The following is a 25,553-nucleotide window of genomic DNA, read 5'->3' as shown; positions in this document are numbered from 1 at the left end:
AACAGTGAGCGCTCCTAAATGCAAGCCCCACCAACCTGATCCTTGAAGTGAAGGTGAATTTGACATGGCATCTTATGAAGCAAGAGATGTGACCAGAAGAGCAGCTCAGGTTACAGCAGGATATGACAAGTCAAGGTATTTAGTGAAGTGCTAATCTAAGGAAGTTAGTGACCATGTAAGGGACTTCTGTGATTGAATCACTGACTGGGTGGTTCAGGGAAATGCAGGAAATATAGTGTATCTCGACTTTAGCAAAGCATTTGATAAAGTATCTCATACTATCCTTAGTGAAAAAATTACCAAGTATAGGATTGACAAGGCTACGGTTAGGTGGATTCATAACTGGCTCAGTGATCATACTCAAAGAGGGGTAATAAATGGTTGCACATCCAATTGGAAGAGTGTTTCAAGTGGGGTACCACAGAGCTCTGTCCTGGCCCCAGTATTGTTCAACATCTTTATAACTGATCTAGATAATAGAACAGAAGTTAACCTAATCAAATTTGTAGACGATGCAAAGCTACGATGGATAGCTAAAGCGGCCGGAAAGCAGAGCGGTGACGTCACCGCTCTGCTTTCCGGCTGCCCGGCGTTCACAGCCAGAGCAGGAAGCAGAGCGCCGGGGACAGACAGCGGTAGGTAAGTATGTAGTGTTTGTTTTTTTTAACTTTTACGATGGTAACCAGGGTAAACATCGGGTTACTAAGCGTGGCCCTGCGCTTAGTAACCCGATGTTTACCCTGGTTACCGGCATTGTTGGTCGCTGGAGAGCGGTCTGTGTGACAGCTCTCCAGCGACCAAACAGCGACGCTGCAGCGATCCGGATAGTTGTCTGGATCGCTGCAGCGTCGCTTAGTGTGAAGGTACCTTTACGCTAGAGAAGACAGAGAATGGATTCAGAAGGATCTAGATAAGCTTGAACAATGGGCAATGACTAATATAATGGTATTTAACAGGGAGAAATGCCAGATTCTACATCTGGGCAAGAAAAACAAAAATTACATGGGAGGAATAAAGCGAAGCAACAGCGACTATACTAATAGATCACAGATTGCACATGAGTTAACAGTGTGATACAGCAGCAAAAAAGGCAAACACAGTTCTAGGATATATTGAGAGAAGCATAGTCTAGATCACATAGAGTAATTATCCAACTCTGCTCTTGTGTCCAGTTCTGGGCACCACATTTTAAAAAGACATTGAAAAAACTGGAGCAAGTTCAGAAAAGAGCTACCAGGATGGTGAGCAGACTGCAAAGTATGTGCTAGGAGGAGCGGTTAAAGGATCTGGTAATGTTTAGCTTGCAAAAAAGAAGGCTAAGAGGAGACTTAACCCCTTCATGACCCAGCCTATTTTGACCTTAAAGACCTTGCCGTTTTTTGCAATTCTGACCAGTGTCCCTTTAGGAGGTGATAACTCAGGAACGCTTCAACGGATCCTAGCGGTTCTGAGATTGTTTTTTCGTGACATATTGGGCTTCATGTTAGTGGTAAATTTAGGTCAATAAATTCTGCGTTTATTTGTGATAAAAACGGAAATTTGGCGAAAAATTCGCAATTTTCACATTTTGAATTTTTATTCTGTGAAACCAGAGAGATATGTGACACAAAATAGTTAATAAATAACATTTCCCACATGTTTACTTTACATCAGCACAATTTTGGAAACAAATTTTTTTTTTGTTAGGAAGTTATAAGGGTTAAAATTTGACCAGCGATTTGTCATTTTTACAACGAAATTTACAAAACCATTTTTTTTAGGGACCACCTCACATTTGAAGTCAGTTTGAGGGGTCTATATGGCTGAAAATACCCAAAAGTGACACCATTCTAAAAACTGCACCCCTCAAGGTACTCAAAACCACATTCAAGAAGTTTATTAACCCTTCAGGTGCTTCACAGCAGCAGAAGCAACATGGAAGAAAAAAATGAACATTTAACTTTTTAGTCACAAAAATTATCTTTTAGCAACAATTTTTTTATTTTCCCAATGGTAAAAGGAGAAACAACCACGAAAGTTGTTGTCCAATTTGTCCTGAGTACGCTGATACCTCATATGTGGGGGTAAACCACTGTTTGGGCGCACGGCAGGGCTTGGAAGGGAAGGAGCGCCATTTGACTTTTTGAATCAAAAATTGGCTCCACTCTTTAGCGGACACCATGTCACGTTTGGAGAGCCCCCGTGTGCCTAAAAATTGGAGCTCCCCCACAAGTGACCCCATTTTGGAAACTAGACCCCCCAAGGAACTTATCTAGATGCATAGTGAGCACTTTGAACCCCCAGGTGCTTCACAAATTGATCCGTAAAAATGAAAAAGTACTTTTTTTTCACAAAAAAATTCTTTTAGCCTCAATTTTTTCATTTTCACATGGGCAACAGGATAAAATGGATCCTAAAATGTGTTGGGCAATTTCTCCTGAGTACACCAATACCTCACATGTGGAGGTAAACCACTGTTTGGGCACATGGTAAGGCTCGGAAGGGAAGGAGCGCCATTTGACTTTTTGAATGAAAAATTATTTCCATCGTTAGCGGACACCATGTCGCGTTTGGATAGCTCCTGTGTGCCTAAACATTGGCGCTCCCCCACAAGTGACCCCATTTTGGAAACTAGACCCCCCAAGGAACTTATTTAGATGCCTAGTGAGCACTTTAAACCCTCAGGTGCTTCACAAATTGATCTGTAAAAATGAAAAAGTACTTTTTTTTCACAAAAAAATTCTTTTCGCCTCAATTTTTTCATTTTCACATGGGCAGTAGGATAAAATGGATCATAAAATTTGTTGGGCAATTTCTCCCGAGTACGTCGATACCTCATATGTGGGGGTAAACCACTGTTTGGGCACTCGGCAGGGCTCGGAAGGGAAGGCGCGCCATTTGACTTTTTGAATGGAAAATTAGCTCCAATTGTTAGCGGACACCATGTCGCGTTTGGAGAGCCCCTGTGTGCCTAAACATTGGAGCTCCCCCACAAGTGACCCCATTTTGGAAACTAGACCCCCCAAGGAACTTATCTAGATGCATATTGAGCACTTTAAACCCCCAGGTGCTTCACAGAAGTTTATAACGCAGAGCCATGAAAATAAAAAATAATTTTTCTGTCCTCAAAAATGATTTTTTAGCCTGGAATTTCCTATTTTGCCAAGGATAATAGGAGAAATTGGACCCCAAATATTGTTGTCCAGTTTGTCCTGAGTACGCTGATACCCCATATGTGGGGGTAAACCACTGTTTGGGCGCACGGCAGGGCTCGGAAGGGATGGCACGCCATTTGGCTTTTTAAATGGAAAATTAGCTCCAATCATTAGCGGACACCATGTCACCTTTGGAGAGCCCCTGTGTGCCTAAACATTGGAGATCCCCCAGAAATGACACCATTTTGGAAACTAGACCCCCAAAGGAACTAATCTAGATGTGTGGTGAGCACTTTGAACCCCCAAGTGCTTCATAGAAGTTTATAATGCAGAGCCGTGAAAATAATAAATACGTTTTCTTTCCTCAAAAATAATTATTTAGCCCAGAATTTTTTAATTTTCCCAAGGGTAACATGAGAAATTTGACCCCAATATTTGTTGTCCAGTTTCTCCTGAGTACGGTGATACCCCATATGTGGGGGTAAACTACTGTTTGGGCACATGCCGGGGCTTGGAATTGAAGTAGTGACGTTTTGAAATGCAGACTTTGATGGAATGCTCTGCGGGCGTCACGTTGCGTTTGCAGAGCCCCTGATGTGCCTAAACAGTAGAAACCCCCCACAAGTGACCCCATTTTGGAAACTAGACCCCGAAAGGAACTTATCTAGATGTGTGGTGAGCACTTTGAACCCCCAAGTGCTTCATAGAAGTTTATAATGCAGAGCCGTGAAAATAAAAAATCATTTTTCTTTCCTCAAAAATTGTTTTAGCAAGCATTTTTTTTAGATTCACAAGGGTAACAGGAGAAATTGGACCCCAGTAATTGTTGCGCAGTTTGTCCTGAGTATGCTGGTACCCCATATGTGGGGGTAAACCACTGTTTGGGCACACGTCGGGGCTCAGAATTGAGGGAGCACCATTTGACTTTTTGAATACGAGATTGGCTGGAATCAATGGTGGCGCCATGTTGCGTTTGGAGACCCCTGATGTGCCTAAACAGTGGTAACCCCTCAATTCTAACTCCAACACTAACCCCAACACACCCCTAACCCTAATCGCAACTGTAGCCATAACCCTAATCACAACCCTAACCACAACCCTAATTCCAACCCTAACCCTAAGGCTATGTGCCCACGTTGCAGACTCGTGTGAGATATTTCCGCACCATTTTTGAAAAATCCGCGGGTAAAAGGCACTGCGTTTTACCTGCGGATTTTCCGCGGATTTCCAGTGTTTTTTGTGCGGATTTCACCTGCGGATTCCTATTGAGGAACAGGTGTAAAACGCTGCGGAATCCGCACAAAGAATTGACATGCTGCGGAAAATACAACGCAGCGTTTCCGCGCGGTATTTTCCGCACCATGGGCACAGCGGATTTGGTTTTTCATATGTTTACATGGTACTGTAAACCTGATGGAACACTGCTGCGAATCCGCAGCCAAATCCGCACCGTGTGCACATAGCCTAATTCTAAAGGTATGTGCACACTGCGGAAAACGCTGCGGATCCGCAGCAGTTTCCCATGAGTTTACAGTTCAATGTAAACCTACGGGAAACAAAAATCGCTGTACACATGCTGCGGAAAAACTGCACGGAAACGCAGCGGTTTACATTCCGCAGCATGTCACTTCTTTGTGCGGATTCCGCAGCGGTTTTACAACTGCTCCAATAGAAAATCGCAGTTGTAAAACCGCAGTGAAATGCGCAGTAAAAAACGCGGTAAATCCGCCATAAATCCACAGCGGTTTAGCACTGCGGATTTATCAAATCCGCAGCGGAAAAATCCGCAGAGGACCAGAATACGTGTGCACATACCGAAACCCTAACCCTAGCCCTAACCCTAGCCCTAACCCTAACCCTACCCCTAACCCTACCCCTAACCCTAACCCTAGCCCTAACCCTAGCCCTAACCCTAGCCCTAACCCTAGCCCTAACCCTACCCCTAACCCTAGCCCTAACCCTACCCCTAGCCCTAACCCTACCCCTAACCCTAGCCCTACCCCTAACCCTAATCCTATTCTAACATTAGTGGGAAAAAAAATTTTCTTTATTTTTTTATTGTCCCTACCTATGGGGGTGACAGGGGGGGGGGGTCATTTATTATTTTTTTTATTTTGATCACTGAGATATAATCTATCTCAGTGATCAAAATGCACTTTGGAACGAATCTGCCGGCCGGCAGATTCGGCGGGCGCACTGCGCATGCGCCCGCTATTTTGGAAGATGGCGGCGCCCAGGGAGAAGACGGACGGGACCCCGGCTGGATCGGTAAGTATGACGGGGGACGGGGGGGGGGGGGGCGGGAATCGGAGCGCGGGAGGGGTGGAACGTAGCACGGGGGGCGTGGAACGGAGCACGGGGGGGGGGGGGGGGGGAATCGGAGCGCGGGAGGGGTGGAACGTAGCACGGGGGGCGTGGAACGGAGCACGGGGGGGGGGGGGGGGGGGTGTTACGGAGCACCGGGGGGGGGGGTGGATCGGAGTGCAGGGGGGGTGATTGGAGCACGGGGGGAGCGGACAAGAGCACGGGGGGGGGGGGGGGGGGAGCGGACAAGAGCACGGGGGGGGGGGGGGGGGAGCGGAGCACTGGACGGAGGGGAGCCGGAGCAGTGTACCGGCCAGATCGGTGGCTTGGGGGGGGGCGATCGGTGGGGTGGAGTGGGGGCACATTAGTATTTCCGGCCATGGCCGATGATATTGCAGCATCGGCCATGGCTGGATTGTAATATTTCACCAGTTATAATAGGTGAAATATTACAAATCGCTCTGATTGGCAGTTTCACTTTCAGCAGCCTATCAGAGCGATCGTAGCCACGAGGGGGTGAAGCCACCCCCCCTGGGCTAAACTACCACTCCCCCTGTCCCTGCAGATCGGGTGAAATGGGAGTTAACCCTTTCACCCGATCTGCAGGGACGCGATCTTTCCATGACACCACATAGGCGTCATGGGTCGGATTGGCACCGACTTTCATGACGCCTACTTGGCGTCAAAGGTCGGGAAGGGGTTAAAGGGAATTGTTCACCTCATTTTGGCCCTATAAACTGCGGCCACTGCCATCAGGGGCTTATCTACAGCATTCCGTAATGCTGTAGATAAGCCCCCGATGTAATCTGAAAGATAAGAAAAACAAGTTACGGTAATTATATTCACTCAGGGGTGGTCCCGGTTTGGGTCCAATGGGCGTCGCATGTTCGGGTCCGGCGCTTTCTATCTTCATATGATGTCGTCATCCTCCTTCTTTTACGGCTCCTGCGCAGGCGTACTGATTTGCCCTGTTGAGGGCAGCGTAAAGTGCTGAAGTGCGAAGGCGCTGGGCCTCTCTGACCTTTCCTGGTGCCTGCGCACTGCAGTACTTTGCTCTGCTCTCAATAGGGCAAATCAGTACGCCTGCGCAGGAGCCGCGTCAGGAAGCAAAGAAGAGGACGTCATCGTAGGAAGGTGGGAGGCGCCGGACCGCCCCTGGGTGAGTATAATCTAACCTCTTTTTCTCATCTTCTAGGATACATCGGGTCTTATCTACAGCATTACAGAATGCTGTGGATAAGCCCCTGATGCCGGTGACCGCAGTTTTTTGGGCCAAAATGAGGTGACAGATTTCCTTTTTAATAGCTGTCTACAAATATCTGAAAGGATGTCACAGTGTAGAGGGATCATCCTTATTCTCATTTGAAAGGGAGAAGATACAGATTAGATATTAGAAAACTCTTTTTGACATTGAGAGTGAGCAATGAGTGGAGCAAGCTGGAGATGATTTAGTAAAACCTGCATTGAGCCTCTTGAGTTCCCTTCCAACTCTAACATTCTATGATTCTATTTAAAGTAGTTGCCACCTCTTTAACCGCCAGAGCCCACATCAAAGGGAGGGAGTCCGACATCGGCGTACTGTTATGCCCGATGTCGGACTCCCTCCCTTTGATGTGGGCTCTGGCGGTGAGCCCAAATCTTTCGCGGGTCATGTCAGTTGTTTTGAACAGCTGACATGTGCCTGGAACAGCAGCTGGTAGAATCGCGATCCACCTGCGGCTATTAACCTGACAGCGGCATTTAACAAGTGCTTCAGGCAATCACGCCAGAAATCCGCCCACCGGTGACCCTGTCACGTGATTGCGGGTCACCGGTGGGTTGGCATAACAACCAGAGGTCTCCTCCAGACATCTGTGGATATCACTGCCGGCTTGCTGTGAGCGCCTCCCAGTGGTTGGCACTCATAGCAAGTGAGTAATTCAGCTACATTTAGGCTATCTGATCATCGCCTATATGTAGCTGAGTCGATCAAGTTATGGCAGCTTCTAGTTTTCCAATTGAGACTATTGAAGCATGCCAAAATTAAAAAAATAAAAATAAATGTTTTTAAAAATGATAAAAATAAAAATTTAACAGTTCAAATCACCCCCCTTTCGCCCCATTCCAAATAAAACAATAAAAAAATGAGGCATACACATATTTGGTATCGCCGCATTCAGAATCGCCCAATCTATTAATATAAAAAAAGATTAACCTGATGGCTAAACGACATAGTGAGAAAATGCAATTTCACCGCACATGGAATTTTTTTTTTTACCATTTTCTGCTACACGACATGGTAAAACCAATGGTGTCGTTCACAAATACATCTCCTCCTGCGAAAAACCCTCACACGGCCAAATTGATGGAAAAATACAAAAGCTGTGGCTATGAGAAATGGAGTGAAAAAAAACGCAAAAACGAAAATACCTCTGGGGGTCAAAGGGTTAATACCATATGTTTACCATTCAAGGATGTACTCATTGGCGTATCTGGATCGCTGCTGCAATGTTGTATACGTAAGCAATGATATGCTTCTAATCTCTTTTTTTATGTTTTTCTTGTTTCAGCCCAAATCAGTTTCTTGAATTATCCATCGTTTTTTACTTCTGATCCACCAAGTATCTATCAATGGCTCAGCTCTTGTCTAAAGGGAGAAAAGCTGCTAGCTTACCCTTACCTTCCTGGGATATGTGAAAGAAGCAAGCTTGTGGCACTGGTAAAAATGAGTTGATGGGTTTTTGTCTGAAATCATATATTCAGTGTTTTTTACATTTCTCAAATGTAAGGATTGCAGTGGTTCCAGGCCCCTCCGCCTGCCTCCGGTCTGTGAGTGACGAGCCTCCTCTGTTTGATATCTCAGCAGGCGGAGGGGCCTGTAATCATAGACAGGGAGGAGAAGACCCAGGGTACAGTCCGGCCCCTGTGCACCGAAATCTAATTAGCACAAAACTTCACATGGTGATTACAGAACAGTAAAGCCGATTTCTTCCACACAAGTATCCATCTAGTCTGTGATACAGCGCCATTACAAAGTCGTGCTGATAAGTTCTCTTTAATAATTAGCTCATGTCTTTTCACTATTAGGCTGTGTGCACACGATGCAGATTTGGTGCAGAATTTTCTGCATAAAATCTGCACTAAATCTGCATGTCCTGGCAGAATCCGCAGGTGCGTTTTTTGTGCGTTTTTTGATGCGTTTTTGATGCGTTTTTTATGCGTTTTTTACCAATGGATTTCTATTATGGAGGGGTGCAGAAACGCTGCAGAACTGCACAAAAGAAGTGACATGCACTTCTTTGAAATCTGCAGCGTTTCTGCGCAGATTTTTCTGCACCATGTGCACAGCTTTTTTTTTTTCACATTGATTTACATTGTACTGTAAATCACAGTGCAGTTCTGCAGCGTTTCTGCTGCAGAAAAATCTGCTGCAGTTCTGCACTAAATCTGCATCGTGTGCACATACCCTTACTGTGTACATATTACCTCGTGGGTTATAGATTTAGTGGCAAAGTGTACAATTGGTGGAGAAATGTTGAACTTGATGGACCTAAATCTTTTTTCAACCTGTGTAACTATAATGGCTTAATGTTTAAAAAAAAAAAGTGTTTTTACTTTCTCACTGCAGTGTATGATATTGTATCTTTAATACTTTGCCTTCGTTCCTCTTATTGTCTTGCAGAGTTTTGCTCAGTATATTCTTGGAGATGAGACTGCGGTTTCAAACGGAACATCGAAATACTTGTCCAAAATAACAGCAGGTAAAATGAGCATACATGTATGAATGGTTGTTTGGTAAAGGAGGGGGATGATGGTGCAGACGCCTCCTGTGGCCTAAAGTTTAGTCCATCTGTTCAGGCAAATGTAAACTGCAGGCTTGTGCACTCATTTCGGCCACACTGTTGTCCCCACTAGTCCCCACTGTTTGACACCTGCAGCACATGCAGGGGTTGTCTAACAAACAGGCAATCCATGCATGAGTTGCGACTGTCGAACAGCTTTGAGACATGCAGCTGAGAGGACTCTAACACATTATTCGAGCACGCCGAAGACTCTCTGCTGGCACCCGAGCATGCTCAGATAACACCTTATCTGAACATGTTTGCTCATCACCATTCACCCCCCTAATGGTAGTAGCCACATATAATCCAGATGTAATTAGACCAATTTATTTTTCAGGGCAGAGAAAACAGCAGCTGGAGGATGATAGAAGGTGGGAACTTACGACATTATTACCATAATCCTGTAGAATGTAAGCCCGCAAGGGCAGGGTCCTCGCCCCTCTGTATCAGTCTGTCATTGTTAGTTTGTTTACTGTATGTGATATTTGTAACTGGTATGTAACCCCTTCTCATGTACAGCACCATGGAATCAATGGTGCTATATAAATAAATAATAATAATAATAATAATAATGATTACCAAAGTACGGTAACAAATAGGACACTCACTAATTTTGTTTTTTGTGTTCCACTGTAGGTGTAGCCTAAAGCCCACTCCAACTGTATCAAGTCTTGCTGAAAAGCTGGTGGTATGGATGACCAACATAGGTGAGCAACACTACACTAGTCGGCACAAGCAATATTTGATAACCTTTCATATTCTAAATGTATACAATTAACCCCATTGGCTGAATGATGGTTTTCATTTTAGGAGGTTGGCAAATTCCGAACTAGGATGATTGCTTGGTTAGTCTCACCATGTAATGTGTGGCCGTCTGCTTAACAAGGATTGCTTTTGCATTGTGTCTGTGGCATTGTTGGACAGCAAGGCCAGGAGCGAGGTGTCTGGTCCAAGAGGAGCATCCCTGGTGGACTCTGCCTGCCTGGCTAGGTCTCTGTATGGGTGGATTGGGTGAGACCTGTCAGTGTAGCTAAGCGAGCAGGGGGAAGCCAGGACGGAGATTACCCATCATCTCTGTTTTTCTCTGCAGCGCCACAACATTTCTCAGTAAAACGTTGATGTATTCTGTAATCAAATCGTTTGTCACGTTTCTTTTAAATCTAAATTATAGATTCTAGGAATAATACACCACATACACATACAGTTATGTCCAGAAATATTTGGACAGTAACTTAATCTTTGTGATTTACGCTCTGCATGCCAATATTTTTTTATTTAAAATGAAACCGCTGAGATGTAATTAAAGTGTAAAGTTTCAGGTTTAATTAAAGGGGGTTGAACAAAAATGTCTTGTGAAACGTTTAGGAATTGCAACCATTTTTCTACAGAGCCTCCTCATTTAAGGGACTCAAAATTAAATGGACAAAATAACTTTACTGTAAAAAAAATATTAATTTTTAATACTTTGGAGCAAATCGTTTGGAGGCAATGATGCCTGAAGTCTGGAAGACATAGATGACACCAAACGCTGGGTTTCCTCCTTTGTGATGCTGTTTTAGGCCGTTACTGCAGCTGACCAGCTGTTTTTTGTTTGTGGGTCTGCCTTATGTTTTGTCTTCAGCATGTTAAATGCTGTTCGATGGAGTTGAGATATGGTGATTTATTTCGCCATTGGAGAATATTCCGCTTGTTTGCCTTAAACTCTTGGGTTGCTTTGACAGTACGTTTTAGGTCATTTTTCCTTTTGTACTGTGAAGCACCGTCCAATCAGCCTTACTGCATTTGGTTGAATCTGAGCAGAAAGTATAGCCCTATACCAGTGATGGCGAACCTTTTAGAGACCAAGTGCCCAAACTGCAATCCAAAACCCACTTTATTGCAAAGTACCAACACTGCAATTTAACCTGAATACTGAGGTTTTATACATTAGAAAAACAACTTGTCATTAGCGCGCCATACAGTCTATAGCACTGGTGGCGAACCTATGGCATGCATTCCAGAGGGGGCACACAGAGCCCTCCCGGTGGGCACGCATGCCATCTCCTCAAAACTAGCGTCACCATCATTCTCCTTAAGTCGCTCGCCATCTCCCTTGTCACTAGCACTGCGCGTGCGCCGTCCCATCAGGCCGGGCCCTGTCCCATCAGGCCGCGTATGTACTTGGATGGGGGATGGCACGTGGGCTGAAGAGAGTGGCGGCTTTATTGCTGAGGAGATGTCACGTGCACCCACAGGTAGGATTGTGATATATGAAGAGACCAGATCAGCGTTGGAGCGGGTGGAGGTGAGTAGTAATTTTTTTTTACTTTTTTATGTGAGATCATTATACTGTATGGAGCATCATGGAAGTGCATTGAACAGCAAGGTGGATTGCTGCTGGGGGGAAAAAAATCTCTTTAAATCTTCAGCTTAGCGAGTGTGAACAAGCTGAGTGTGACCTGAGCATAAGTGTGAACGGCAGGAAGTGTGTGACTTGTGATTCAGTGACTTTGGATTCAGGCAGTTTCCAAGGGAGGAATTACTGAATTGCTGTCTGTGTTTTAGTGATACTTTGCATTTATTTTTTATTTAACGTTTCGGTCTGGTGCAATCCCCATTAGGAAATGTGCTCCACTATTGTTAATGCCATCCAGTGCACATCTTGCCACATGTATGTAGTCCTTGATCAGCCGGTCGAGGGTGCATACTGCTGTGCGAGATGTGAGCACATTGTGCATTTGGAAGCCCAGATTCTGGATCTAAATGTGCAGCTGGCAACACTGAGATCCATAGACCATATGGAAATGAGTCTTCTGCTCACTGAGCAGACACTCAATGGGATAGATGAGGGGGGGATGGTAGGATGGAGCTGCAGGACAGTGAAGCAGCAAGCTGGGTGACCGTTAGAAGGCCGGGTAGAAGGAAGAGTGCCCGGGAGGCTAGTCCTGATCTGGCACACCCCAATAAGTTTGCTAAGTTGGCAGATGAGGGGGGTGCCAGTTCAGGGGTAGCACTGCTGCAGCCAGGCATGTCCTTTGAAAGCCGGAGGAGTGTCTGCTCCAGTAAGGAGGGAAATAGGAGAGCAGTGCAGGCCAGACAGGTGCTGGTAGTGGGGGACTCAATTATTAGGGGATCAGATAGGGCAATCTGTCACAAAGACAGGGATTGTCGAACAATGTGCTGCTTACTTGGCGCTCGAGTCCGACACATCGCTGATTGGGCTGACAACTTTACTGGGAGGGGCTGGTGAGGACCCATTGGTCATGGTGCACATTGGCACAAATGACAAAGAGGTAGGTGGAAGGTCCTTAAAGATGATTGCAGGGAATTGGGCTGCAAGCTAAAAGCAAAGACCTCCAAGGTGGTATTATCTGAAATACTGCCTGTACCACGTGCCAGATAGGCAATGGGAGCTTAGGGAGGTTAATAAGTGGCTCAAGAATTGGTGCAGGAAGGAGTGGTTTGGGTTCCTGCAGAACTGGGCCGACTTCTCAGTTGGCTACAAGTTCTACGCTAGGGACATGCTGCACCTCAATGGGGAAGGTGCAGCTGTGCTGGGGGAGAAAATGGCTAGAAGGTTGGAGGAGTATATATAAGGGTTGGGGTCACTGGGGGAATAGTGATGACAAAATAATAAGTTTTCATGTATCCTTGAATAAGATGTGTATTAGAGGGGTTACAAGGACACTAAACTTCAGGAGGGCAAATTTCCAACGGATGAGATATGATCTTAGTGCAATCAACTGGGATGATATCCTGAGACATAAAAATACACAAAGAAAATGGGAGACGTTTATTAGCATCCTGGATAGGATCTGTGCACAGTATATACTGTATGGGAATAAACATACTAGAAATAGGAGGAAACCAGTATGGCTAAATAGAGCTGTAAGGGGCGCAATAAGTGACAAAAAGAAAGCATTTAGAGAATTAAAGGAAGTAGGTAGTGATGAGGCATTAAATAAATACAGAAAATTAAATAAATTATGTGAAAAGCAAATCAAGGCAGCAAAGATTGAGAAAGAGAGACTCATTGCCAGAGAGAGTAAAAATAATCCCAAAATATTCTTTAACTACATAAGTAGTAAGAAACTAAAAAATTATAGTGTTGGCCCCCTTAAAAATAGTCTGGGTGAAATGGTGGATGAGGATGAGGAAAAAGCCAATATGCTAAATGACTTTTTCATCAGCATTTACACAAGAAAATCCCATGGCAGACAATATGATCAGTGATAACAAAAATTCCCCATTAAATGTCACCTGCTTAACCCAGCAGGAAGTACGGCAGCATCTAAAAATCAAAAATTGACAAATCTCCGGCCCCGGATGGGATACACCCCCGAGTACTGCAGGAATTACGTACAGTTATTGATAGACCATTATTTTTAATCTTTAAAGACTCCATAATAACAGGGTCTGTGCCACAGGACTGGCGTATAGCAAATGTGGTGACAATATTCAAAAAGGGGACAAAAACTGAACTCGGAAATTATAGGCCAGTAAGCTTAACCTCTACTGTGGGTAAAATCCTGGAGGGCATTCTCAGAGATGCTATACTGGAGTATCTGAAGAGAAATAACCTCATGGCCCAATATCAGCACGGGTTTACTAGGGACCGTTCCTGTCAGACTAATCTGATCAGCTTCTATGAAGAGGTAAGTTCCGGACTGGACCAAGGGAAACCAGTGGACGTAGTGTATATGGACTTTTCAAAAGCTTTTGATACGGTGCCATACAAAAGGTTGATACATAAAATGAGAACAATGGGGATAGGGGAAAATATATGTAAGTGGGTTAAGAGCTGGCTCAGGGATAGGAAACAAAGGGTGGTTATTAATGGAGCACACTTGGACTGGGTCATGGTTAGCAGTGGGGTACCGCAGGGGTCAGTATTGGGCCCTCTTCTTTTTAACATTATTTATTAATCACTTTGTAGGGGGCATACAGAGCAGAATTTCAATATTTACAGATGACACTAAACTCTACAGGGTAATCAATATAGAGAAGGACAATTTTATATTACAAGATGATTTATGCAAACTAGAAGCTTGGGCTGATGAATGGCAAATGAGCTTTAATGGGGATAAATGTAAGGTCATGCACTTGGGTAGAGCAAATAAGATGTATAATTATGTGCTTAATTGTAAAACACTGGGCAAAACCATCAATGACAAAGACCTGGGTGTATGGGTGGACGACAAACTCACATTTAGTGGCTACCGTCAGGCAGCTGCTACAAAGGCAAATAAAATAATGGGATGCATTAAAAGAGGCATAGATGCTCGTGATTAGAACATAATTTTACCTCTACACAAGTCACTAGTTCGACCACACTTGGAATACTGTGTACAGTTCTGGTCTCCGGTGTATAAGAAAGACATAGCTGAACTAGAGCGGGTGCAGAGAAGAGCCACCAAGGTTATTAGAGGACTGGGGGGTCTGCAATACCAAGATAGGTTATTACACTTGGGGCTATTTAGTTTGGAAAAACGAAGGCTAGGGGGTGATCTTATTTTAATGTAAAAATATATGAGGGGACAGTACAAAGACCTGTCTAATGATCTTTTTACTCATAGACCTGAGACAGGGACAAGGGGGTCATCCTATACGTCTGGAGGAAAAAGGTTTAAGCATAATCACAGACGCAGATTCTTTACTGTAAGAGCAGTGAGACTATGGAACGCTCTGCAGTATGATGCTGTAATGAGTGATTCATTACTTAAATTTAAGAGGGGACTGGATGCCTTTCTTGTAAAGTATAATGTTACAGGTTATATATACTAGATTCCTTCATAGGGCGTTGATCCAGGGAACTAGTCTGATTGCCGTATGTGGAGTCGGGAAGGAATTTTTATCCCCAATGTGGAGCTTACTCTTTGCCACATGTTTTTTTTTTTGGCTTCCTCTGGATCAACATATTAGGGCATGTTAGGTTAGGCTATGGGTTGAACTGAATGGACTTAGTCTTCCTTCAACCTTAATAACTGTGTAACTATGTGGGGCCATTATACATTATGTAGCATCATCTGGGGCCATTATATAGTATGGAGTATCATGCGGGGCCATTATACTGTATGGAGCATCATGTGTGGCCATTATATAGTATGGAGCTTCATGTGTGGCCATTATACAATATGTAGCATCATGTGGGGCCAGTGTGCAGTATGGAGCGCCATTATAGAGTATGGAGCATTATGTGGGCACATTACACAGTTTGGAGCACTATGTGGGGCCATTATACAGTATCCTTTGTATATTTACATTATTCCATATGGTTTTTACTGCTCTTACATAACATATTATACTGTATTATTCCACTTCAATTGTAGACTTCTTTTTTTTTCTTTCTTTTTTATAACCAATATCAAGGTTGGCCCGTGACTCTTTGCAAGCTTTAAACTTTGGCCCTCTGTGTATTTGAGCTTGACATCCCTGGCTTAAAGGGTTATTTTCATCATGATAAAGGGGTACAATTAAAAAGAGGTTGTCAAAATAAACAGCTTTGCAATTTTACTTTTGAATAAAAATCCTCTCCATTCTCAAGAACAGACCTCCACTGCAATCGGTGGCTAGTATCTTAGGCTTGGAATGCAGTCCTTGCAAGCTGTTTGCTATAGAGCAGTGATTGCGAACCTTTTAGAGTGCCCAAACTGCAATCCAAAACTCACTTATTTATCGCCAAGTGCCAACACGGAAATTTAATCTGAATACTGAGGTTTTATATTAGAATAACAACTTGTACATTAGCGCGCTATACAGTCTATAGCAAAGAGTTTGTAAGCTCTGTACTCCAAGCCTAAGATACTAGCCACTGAATGCAGTGGAGGTCTGTTCTTGAGAATGTATAAAGAATACTGTATAATAGCCCCACATAGTGCTCCAAACTCTATAATGTGCCCACATAATGCTCCATAATGTATAATGGCCCCACATGGTGCTCCATGCTGTATAGTGGCCCTACATGATGCTCCATACTGCATAATGGCCCCACACGATGCTTCGTAATGTATAATGGCCCCACATGTATAAATACAGCATAGTGGCCCCACATGATGCTCCATACTGTATAATGGCCACACAGTGCTCCATACTGTATAATGGCCACACATGATGCTCCATAATGTATAATCGCCCCACATAGTACTCCATACTGTATAATGGCACCACATAGTACTCCATACTGTATAATGGCCACACATGATGCTTCATACTGTATAATGACCCCACATGATGCTCCATACTGTATAAATGGCCTGACATGATGCTTCATACTGTATAATGGCCTCACATTAAAAAAAATGCTAATCACCTTTGCCTGTTCCAGTGCTGGCCTGGTTTTCTCATATATCACAATCCTATCTGGGGGCACGTGCACCATCTCCTCAGCCTATGCACCATCTCCCTACTCAGCACGCGCGTGGCCTGATGGGACGTCGCAAGTGCAGAGGAGAGTGGTCGGTCGCAGCGCTAGTGATGAGGGACATGGTGAGCGAGCTGAGGAGAGTGATGGCAGCGTTAGTTTTGAGAAGATGGCCCACCGGGAGGGCTCTGTGTGCCACTCTAGTACGCGTGCCATAGGTTCACCACCACTGGCCTAGGCTATAAAATGATTTGCTTTTTTATGTAGAGCAGCTATTCGTTTTTTTTTTCTTCAAATTTTCAGAGCGTTCTTTGCTGCGCAGTGCCATGTTGAATTTACAGTGACCAGTATGAGAGAGTGTGAGAACGATGATAACAAATATTACACACCTGCTCCCCATTCATATCTGAGACCTTGTAAGACTTAGGCTAGGTTCACATTGCGTTAACAGCAGCCCGTTCAACACATACGTTAACGGGCTGCTGTTAACGCAAGTGCCGGTATGGCAGCGCGCTAGCGCAGGTAGAGCATGGTCGTACTTTATCTGCCCTGTTGAGCAAAGTACCGCAGTGTGCAGGCGCCGGGAACGGTCCGAGAAGCCCAGCGCCTGTGCACTGCAGTACTTTGCTTTGCCTTCAATGGGGCAGATAAAATACGCCTGCAAGGAGCTGCGAAAGGAAGCAAGGAAGAGGACGTCATCACATGAAGATGGGAGGCGCCGGACCCGGACCGCGACGCCCATTGGACCGGACCACCCCGAACTGCCCCCCAGGTGAGTATAATCAAGCATTACAGAATGCTGTAGATAAGCTCCTGATGGCGGTGGCGAAAGCTTATATACAAAACAAAAGTAGGTGACAGATTCACTTTCATGACCGTCAATACGTCTTTTTACTGACCTGAGATATAAGAGAATAGCGTCTCCATAGAGGTGACAATCCAACTGCTGTTGGTTGTACACTGTAGCTGACAACTTGCTGAATCAGCCACGATCAGTGTTGGCACCGTCGATATGTTTAACCCGTTAGATGCTGCTGTCAATAATGACTATCACTTAAATGGTTAAAAGAGTGTTCCTCTTTATCCCTATTGGCACCCTGAGATCATGATTGTGTGGTCCTGATGTTTGCCATGGCAGTGCACAGCCATATAGCGGCCTTAAGGTACCGTCACACTAGACGATATCGCTAGCGATCCGTGACGTTGCAGCGTCCTCGCTAGCGATATCGTCCAGTGTGACAGGCAGCAGCGATCAGGCCCCTGCTGTGCTGTCGCTGGTCGGGGAAGAAAGTCCAGAACTTTATTTCGTCGCTGGACTCCCCGCAGACATCGCTGAATCGGTGTGTGTGACACCGATTCAGCGATGTCTTCACTGGTAACCAGGGTAAACATCGGGTAACTAAGCGCAGGGCCGCGCTTAGTAACCCGATGTTTACCCTGGTTACCATCGTAAAAAAACAAACACTACATACTTACATTCAGCTGTCTGTCCCTTGCCGTCTGCTTCCTGCACTGACTGCTGGCCGTAAAGTGAAAGTGAAAGCACAGCACAGCGGTGAGTCACACAGCGGTGACTCACCGCTGTGGCTGTGCTGTGCTTTCACTTTACGGCCAGCAGTCAGTGCAGGAAGCAGACGGCAAGGGACAGACAGCTGAATGTAAGTATGTAGTGTTTGTTTTTTTACGCTGGTAACCAGGGTAAACATCGGGTTACTAAGCGCGGCCCTGCGCTTAGTTACCCGATGTTTACCCTGGTTACCGGGGACCTCGGGATCGTTGGTCGCTGGAAAGCGGTCTGTGTGACAGCTCTCCAGCGACCAAACAGCGACGCTGCAGCGATCCGGATCGTTGTCGGTATCGCTGCAGCGTCGCTAAGTGTGACGGTACCTTTAGTGTCTGCCGGCTATAGTGGTCTGTTTAGAAGTTAGCGACATTTAGATGGTAAAAATACACATTTTCCCGTCTCCCATGACAGCACACCTGAGAGAGGGGATCCGCCCAGTCAGGACAGGAAACCTACTGAAATAAAAGGGCGGTACCTCTCCCTCGCTTCAGTTGGGTTTCCTGTCCTGATAGGAGCCCTAGTTCTGGAATCACGGCGGTTTTGAAAGACTCACCCACTCCTGTCCCGGCACTGGAAGAACAGGCAGGATGCCTGTATGCCGGCCTTCAGGGTGTGGAAGCGCCGTTCGCAGGTCCTGGGGCCTTTGCGCACGTGCGGGCGTTGGGCAGCGCAGTCCGGAGGCCTGTGGCTCTTCTGCGGCTGCCACGCCGCTCTCTGCCCCCTCTGCTGCTGCCTTCGGCCCTGGCCTAGCTTCCGGGTGCGTGGCAGGTGTTGCGCGCAGGTCACGCTGGGAATGGGCATGCCCGCGTGAGGTCGCTGCTGTGCGCCGGATCCAAGATGGCGGCGCCCATAGACTAAAGCTGGCCGGGTCACAGGGATCTTCTGGCGGTCTCCTGGTGGGCGCAGAGGTGGGGGAGGAGCAATTTTTGTAGCGGATGAGGCGGTGAGCAGAGTGGATCACCCTTCAAAAGGGGGTGAGTCCACAGTAGAAGTGCTCACATCTACAGAGCTCCGCTATGGAGGATTGTATGGAGTAGCACTCACAACGGTCATCGCCACAGTAGCACCAGCAGCAAGAGATCTTACCAGGTGCTATTTTAGAGTTTCTACAAGCAGGCTTACAACTAGGATTGGCTACCAATATGCTTAAGGTTCAAGTGTCAGCATTAGGAGCTTTATATCATTTTAATCTAGCCTCCAATAAGTGGGTAGCCCGTTTCATTAAATCATGTAGTAGGTCTAGACCTGTAGTAATTCAGAAAATTCCTCCCTGGGATTTAAATCTGGTTTTAGATGCTCTAACTAAAAATCCCTTTAATAATAATAATCTTTATTTTTATATAGCGCTAACATATTCCGCAGCGCTTTACAGGTTGCACACATTGTCATCACTGTCCCTGATGGGGCTCACAATCTAAATTCCCTATCAGTATGTCTTTGGAATGTGGGAGGAAACCGGAGTGCCCGGAGGAAACCCACGCAAACACGGAGAGAACATACAAACTCTTTGCAGATGTTGTCCTTGGTGGGGTTTGAACCCAGGACTCCAGCGCTGCAAGGCTGCAGTGCTAACCACTGCGCCACCGTGCCGCCCCACCCTTTGAGCCTTTGCAAGAGTTATCGATAAAATTTCTCACTCTAAAAACCGTGCTATTGGTAGCTTTGACATCCGCATGTAGGGTGAGTGACTTACAAGCCCTGTCCGTTTGTCCTCCATACACTCAGATATATGACGACAGGGTGGTTCTAATACCAGATCCGGCTTATCTACCTAAAGTAGGTCTTAAATTTCATAGGAGTCAGGAGATTGTTTTACCCTCATTTTGTGTTAATCCTAAAAATCCAGGTGAGGAGAGGTTTCACACTCTTGATGTAAGAAGATCTATGTTACAGTACATATCCTTAACCAGTCAGTGGAGGAAACATCAGTCTCTATTTGTAGCTTTCCAGGGTAGCAGGAAAGGTCATGGGGTGTCCAAAGGTACTATTGCCAGGTGGATTAGGGAGGCCATTAGCTTATACTATGCTGCATGTGGCGTTCCGATCCCTGAAGGCATCAAGGCTCACTCCACCAGGGCCGTGGCTACTTCCTGGGCTGAAAAAGCAGAGGTATCGATTGATCAGATATGTAAGGCCGCTACCTGGTCCTCACCGTCTACCTTTTTAAAACACTACCGACTGAATTTATCTTCCTCTACTGACCTTACCTTTGGTAGAAGGGTGCTGCAAGCGGTGGTCCCTCCCTAAGGTGTTCCTTTCTCCAAAAATCTCTCAGGTGTGCTGTCATGGGAGACGGGAAAACACCAAGGTTACTTACTGGTAGCCGTTTTTTCGGAGCCCATGACAGCACCTGTTTTTACCTCCCTTCTTTTTTCACCCTTTGGTGTGCACTTTTAGCTGGGTGTTTTTTGTTAATATAATGTGGTGGTAGATTACCATGTGAACTAACCAAGGGGGCCTCTCATGCTCTGAAAACCAACTGAAGCGAGAGAGAGGTATTGCCCTTTTATTTCAGTAGGTTTCCTGTCCTGACTGGGCGGATCCCCTCTCTCAGGTGTGCTGTCATGGGCTCCGGAAAAACTGGCTACCAGTAAGTAACCTTGGTGTTTTCATTCCTATCATGTCATTTTGCATTAATTCCTGAAAATCACCTGAAAGGTTAATAAACTACTTGACAGCAGTTTTCAATATGTCAGGGGGTGCTGTTTTTAAAATGGTATCAGTTTTGGGGGGTTGCAATATGTAGGACCGCTAGAGTCCCTTAAAAAAAAAAATTGTAAACTTCCATGAAAAAAACGAAAAATTACAGCTACATTTTTAACCTCCTAAAATGCTAATAAAATAAAATAACATTTTACAAATGTTTCTGATGTAAAGCCGACATGAGGGAAATTTTATTTATTAATGTTTTTGTGTGGTATGACTATCTGAATTAAAGGGATAATCATTCAGAATTTGAAAATTGCAATTTTTAAAAAAAAATTGTCAAATTTCTGATGTTTTGTGTTTATTTATAAAAAAAATAAAAAAAAAATCAGCCTAAATTTACGATTATCATGAAGTATAATGCGCCACAAAAAACAATCTCAAAATCACTGGCACCTATCCATTACTAATCCTATAGTTATATGGTAAATAAAGACACCACACCGTTATCCCAATTTATTGTTTCTCCTAATCCAGGCAATGCCTTCGATCACTTGAAATAAAAATAAAATAATAAACCAACAATATACCAAACCTGTCCGTCGTTGTGTCCCACGCTGTAATCCAAGTCTGGCCGCTAAATAGTTTTCAACCATGATGGGGAAAAAAAGTGAGATTCCAGCTTGAGGTAAAACACTATTAAGCCAAGGTGGTGAATACTTTCATAAGCCACTGCATCTGATGGCAGCTTTTTCCACTGCAGTTCTCTCAAGTCATTCAGTATCTGCAGGCTTCCTTTTCCCAATGGCTGATTTCTGCTCTCTGATGATTTTATATGGATGGAGATAAGGACTCATCGCAGATCATTCAAAAGTGTACATTATTTTCCTTCTTCCATTATTGCGTACTTTTAACCCCTTCACAACCTTGGACGTATAGGTACATCCAAGGTTGTGTCCCTGCCTTTGATGTGGGCTCCAGTGCTGAGCCCGCCTCTTTCCCTGCACATGACAGCTGATCTGATCTGCTGTCATGTGCCTCTAACAGCCGCTTGTGGATTTGAGATCCACCCGTGGCTTTTAGGCTAGGTGTACATTGCGTTAACAGCAGCCCGTTCAACACATGCGTTAACGGGCTGCTGTTAACACAAGTGCCAATATGTCATCGCGCTAGCGCAGATAGCTAGCAGATGCTCTATCTGCGCTAGCAGTGACTGACCTGGAAACGCTGCAGCCCGCGTCCCAGGGTCCGTCACTCAATGACGGCTCATCGTTAGCGCACGCCCATTGTGGGCGTGCGCTAGCGATGCATCCGACATAGGACTTAATGGCGTTAACGGACTACGTTACGCCGCGTTATGCCGCAGTGTAGCGTAGTCTGTCTAACGGATGCCTATAACGTAATGTGAACTCAGCCTTAACCAGTTGAATGCCGCTGTCAATCACTGACACCAGCAGTTATGACATGCTTCTGGCCAGCGCTTTCTAAGTTCCACTCCTGTGACGTGATCGTGAGGCGCCAATAGGTTGCATGACATCAGGGAGTCTGCAGAAGACCCTTGTGCATATCATTGTAAATCTCCTATAAACGCCTGCCCGTGGCTGGCATTTACAGGAGATCTTGTTTTCTGCTGAAGCCTGCTATGTAATCACAGCTTCCTTAGGGGAACCTAGTCTCTTAAAGGAATTATTGAAGTCAGTAAAAAAAAAAAAAATAAGAAAAACACATGTTGAAATCATCCCCCATTCAAAATAAAACTATTTAAGAAAAAAATGTATTTATTTATTTTACTCTCTTTTAGGGTATGTGCACATGTTGCAGAATTGCCGCCAAAATTTCGGCGGCAATTCTGCAACTCGCTGCCGCGGGAAATACGCATGCAGAATTTGCATGCATATTCCCGCTAAACACTAGCATTTTACAAGGGTAATTAGCTTGCAGAATGCTAGCGTTTTCCAAGCGATCTGTAGCATCGCTTGGAAAACTGATTGACAGGTTGGTCACACTTGTCAACCATAGTGTTTGACAAGTGTGACCAACTTTTTACTATTGATGCTGCCTATACAGCATCAATAGTAAAAAGATATAATGTTAAAAATAATAGAATTCTTTTTTTTTTTTTTAAATCATGATATTCTCACCTTCCGGCGGCCCCCACAGCCTTCCCGATCCTCGCGATACTCCCGTTCCCAGCAAGGCCTCGCTACAATGACCCCAGATGACGTAGCATCACGTGAGACCGCTACGTCCTCACAGGTCATTGCTGCAAAACATTTCTGGGAACGAAGATTACTGAGTCTCCTCTCCTCCACCCTGGGTACCAACCGCACATGATCCACTTCCTTCATGGTGGGCATAGCCCCATGCGGAAAGTAAGCGGATCAATGCATTCTTATGTGTGCGGAATCCCCCCAATTCCGCACAAAGAATGAACATGCTGCATTTGTTTCCGGAATGTGAATGAATCCGCCGCGGAAAAACATGGGCGCAAAAAATGCGGAATGCATTAAAATTGATGGGATGCTTATGTAAGCGGTTTTTAGCGGAAAACGGCCGAAAAAACGCTAAAAATCCTGAATGTGTGCACAAAGCCTTACAGTGCTATTAATTCCAAAGTGCTTTAAGACCTTATAATCACTGTCCCCATTGGGGATCACTATTCCCTATCAGTATGTCTTTGGAGTGTGGGAGGAAACATGAGTTCCCGGAGAAAATCCACACAAATACGAAGAGGGCATACAAACTCCTTACAGATGTTGTCCTTGGTGGCATTTTAACTCAGGACCCCAGTGCTGCAGTGCTAATAACTGAGCCACCTTATTTCCATCAACATATCCATATGAAGGCTTGTTTTTTGTTTGACAAGTTGTACTTATTGCTCTGTGTAACCCCTGATGAACTGCTTTCTGCCAATAAGTGGTGTGGGTGAGGTTATATACATTTACCAGCATTCTGAATACTGCTAATTCTGCAGCAGAAAAAAAACGTGATTGTAAGTGACAGCCTGCAGCCCTCTAAGTGACACATTGTTGCAATCAGGATCCTTAACCTGATTTTGTGCATTGTTGCAAACTGAATGAAAGTTGCCATTATTTGTGTCCTGCCATTGTTTTCAACATTATATCCATTTTTACTAATAAGTTTTTAGTGTTTAAGCAGTTTCGTGAATCAATCTTATTTCAGGAGATATTTTACATGTTGTAATTAGTTTATAGGAGCTTTAGTAATGCCAATCACAACTGTGCATGTGTGTTTATTATCTTAGTGGCGGGGGTGGTAGATTTTTTTTTTTTTTATTCACATAAATTTTTATTAAGAATAACAAGATAAATGATATGTTACATTCTCATTTTCAATACAAAGCTTTTTTTCCCCCCCTTCAAACATTCCCCTTCAATCCCACCACCCCCCAACCCCACCCAACAAAGCAGCTCACCTTGGTTAGCACTTCCATCATTAGACCAATATACTATCTAATCCCTCGGCCAATAATATAAGCCACATTTAACATTACCATTAATTAGGAACCTTAATTAACTCTCCCTCTATAATACCCCTATCCCATAGCAATCCACGGAGACCACATTTTATTGAACATTTCGATTTTCCCTCTTTTTTTTTTATAAAACCCCTTTTCCAGTGTCAGGCCCTGCTTCACATACTGGAGGAACTCTCCTCTTGACGGCGGTTCTTCCCTAATCCAATTTCGAGCTATTACCTTCCTAGCCATGTATAACAATCTGGCAATAGCTATCTTTAGGTGTTTATCCACTCCAATCTCATCCACGCATCCCAACAAGCACACTATAGGATCGCTTGGCACCTTACATCCATACGCACCTTCCATATGACTCAAAACTACCACCCAAAAAGCAGCCAGTCTCGGACACGTCCACATCATATGGAGTATATCAGCATCTGCAGTTTTACACCTCGGGCATTCAGAATCATCACGCAAACCAGCCTTATATAGCACCATCGGAGACTTATGGGGGTGGTAGATTTTAATTACAAAATACTTTGTCTTCATTTCCACCCCGTAACCACAACTGGTCAAGAAATAATTACATGATGATGTACATGGTGATTGAAGTAGCACAAGACTTTCATGACGGTGCTGCAGCCGACATATGCCAGAATAAGAAGTGTCATCAGAGCCATAAAAAAAAGTCAAATGGATTTTTTAAAATTTTGCTTTATTTCATCTTCTCTTTATAGTCTCTTAAAGTTACTATTTAATTTTTGCAAGGATTTTCGCTGCAAGATTTGGAGTCCCTTCCATTTGGGGTTGCACTTTCCATCCGACACGCCATCTATCAGTGTCGCCAAGAGCCTGCCTCTGATTGGCCGGAAGCTGTCTGCATACTCATTGGACGTCAGGACCTTTCCAAGCAGGCCTGTCAAGGGAACTTTCCGCAAGCCAAATCTGTGAGTACCTGCACATTTGGAGACTTGCATACGCTTTATGAAACATTTGCAATGTAATATAATACAGTTATGCCCAGGGACACATTGCTTTGGTAAAGTAAAATGGAAGTACAGTAAATTCACAAAAATGGAAATATATTAAAATACCTGAAAATGTTATGTAAAAATTGTAATGGTTTAATGTCGTTATTTGCAGTTGCAAATTAGGCTACTTTCACACTAGCATTGTTGGCTGCACGTCGCAGTGCGTCGTTTAGGAGAAAAAACGCATAGCGACGGGCCCGTGCCGACGCTAGTGTGAAAGCAGCCTTATTAAC

The 25,553-nt window shown here is 44.6% G+C and overlaps 1 protein-coding gene across 3 annotated transcripts in view; it reads left to right on the top strand.

The window, feature by feature from the left end:
* Positions 1-25,553, top strand: part of ANAPC1 (anaphase promoting complex subunit 1) — a 314,460-nt gene that overhangs the window by 130,895 nt on the left and 158,012 nt on the right. For all 3 annotated transcript variants that reach the window (XM_069769209.1, XM_069769210.1, XM_069769211.1), the window contains 5 exons: positions 7,988-8,136; positions 9,100-9,178; positions 9,597-9,630; positions 9,896-9,966; positions 25,058-25,236. In XM_069769209.1, the coding sequence (XP_069625310.1) occupies positions 7,988-8,136; positions 9,100-9,178; positions 9,597-9,630; positions 9,896-9,966; positions 25,058-25,236 (512 nt within the window). The remainder of the gene's footprint in view (positions 1-7,987; positions 8,137-9,099; positions 9,179-9,596; positions 9,631-9,895; positions 9,967-25,057; positions 25,237-25,553) is intronic.

The sequence above is a fragment of the Ranitomeya imitator genome, chromosome 5 (assembly GCF_032444005.1).
Source record: "Ranitomeya imitator isolate aRanImi1 chromosome 5, aRanImi1.pri, whole genome shotgun sequence".
In the NCBI taxonomy this organism is placed as follows: Eukaryota; Metazoa; Chordata; class Amphibia; order Anura; family Dendrobatidae; genus Ranitomeya; species Ranitomeya imitator.
This window is presented reverse-complemented; position numbering and strand designations above follow the sequence as displayed.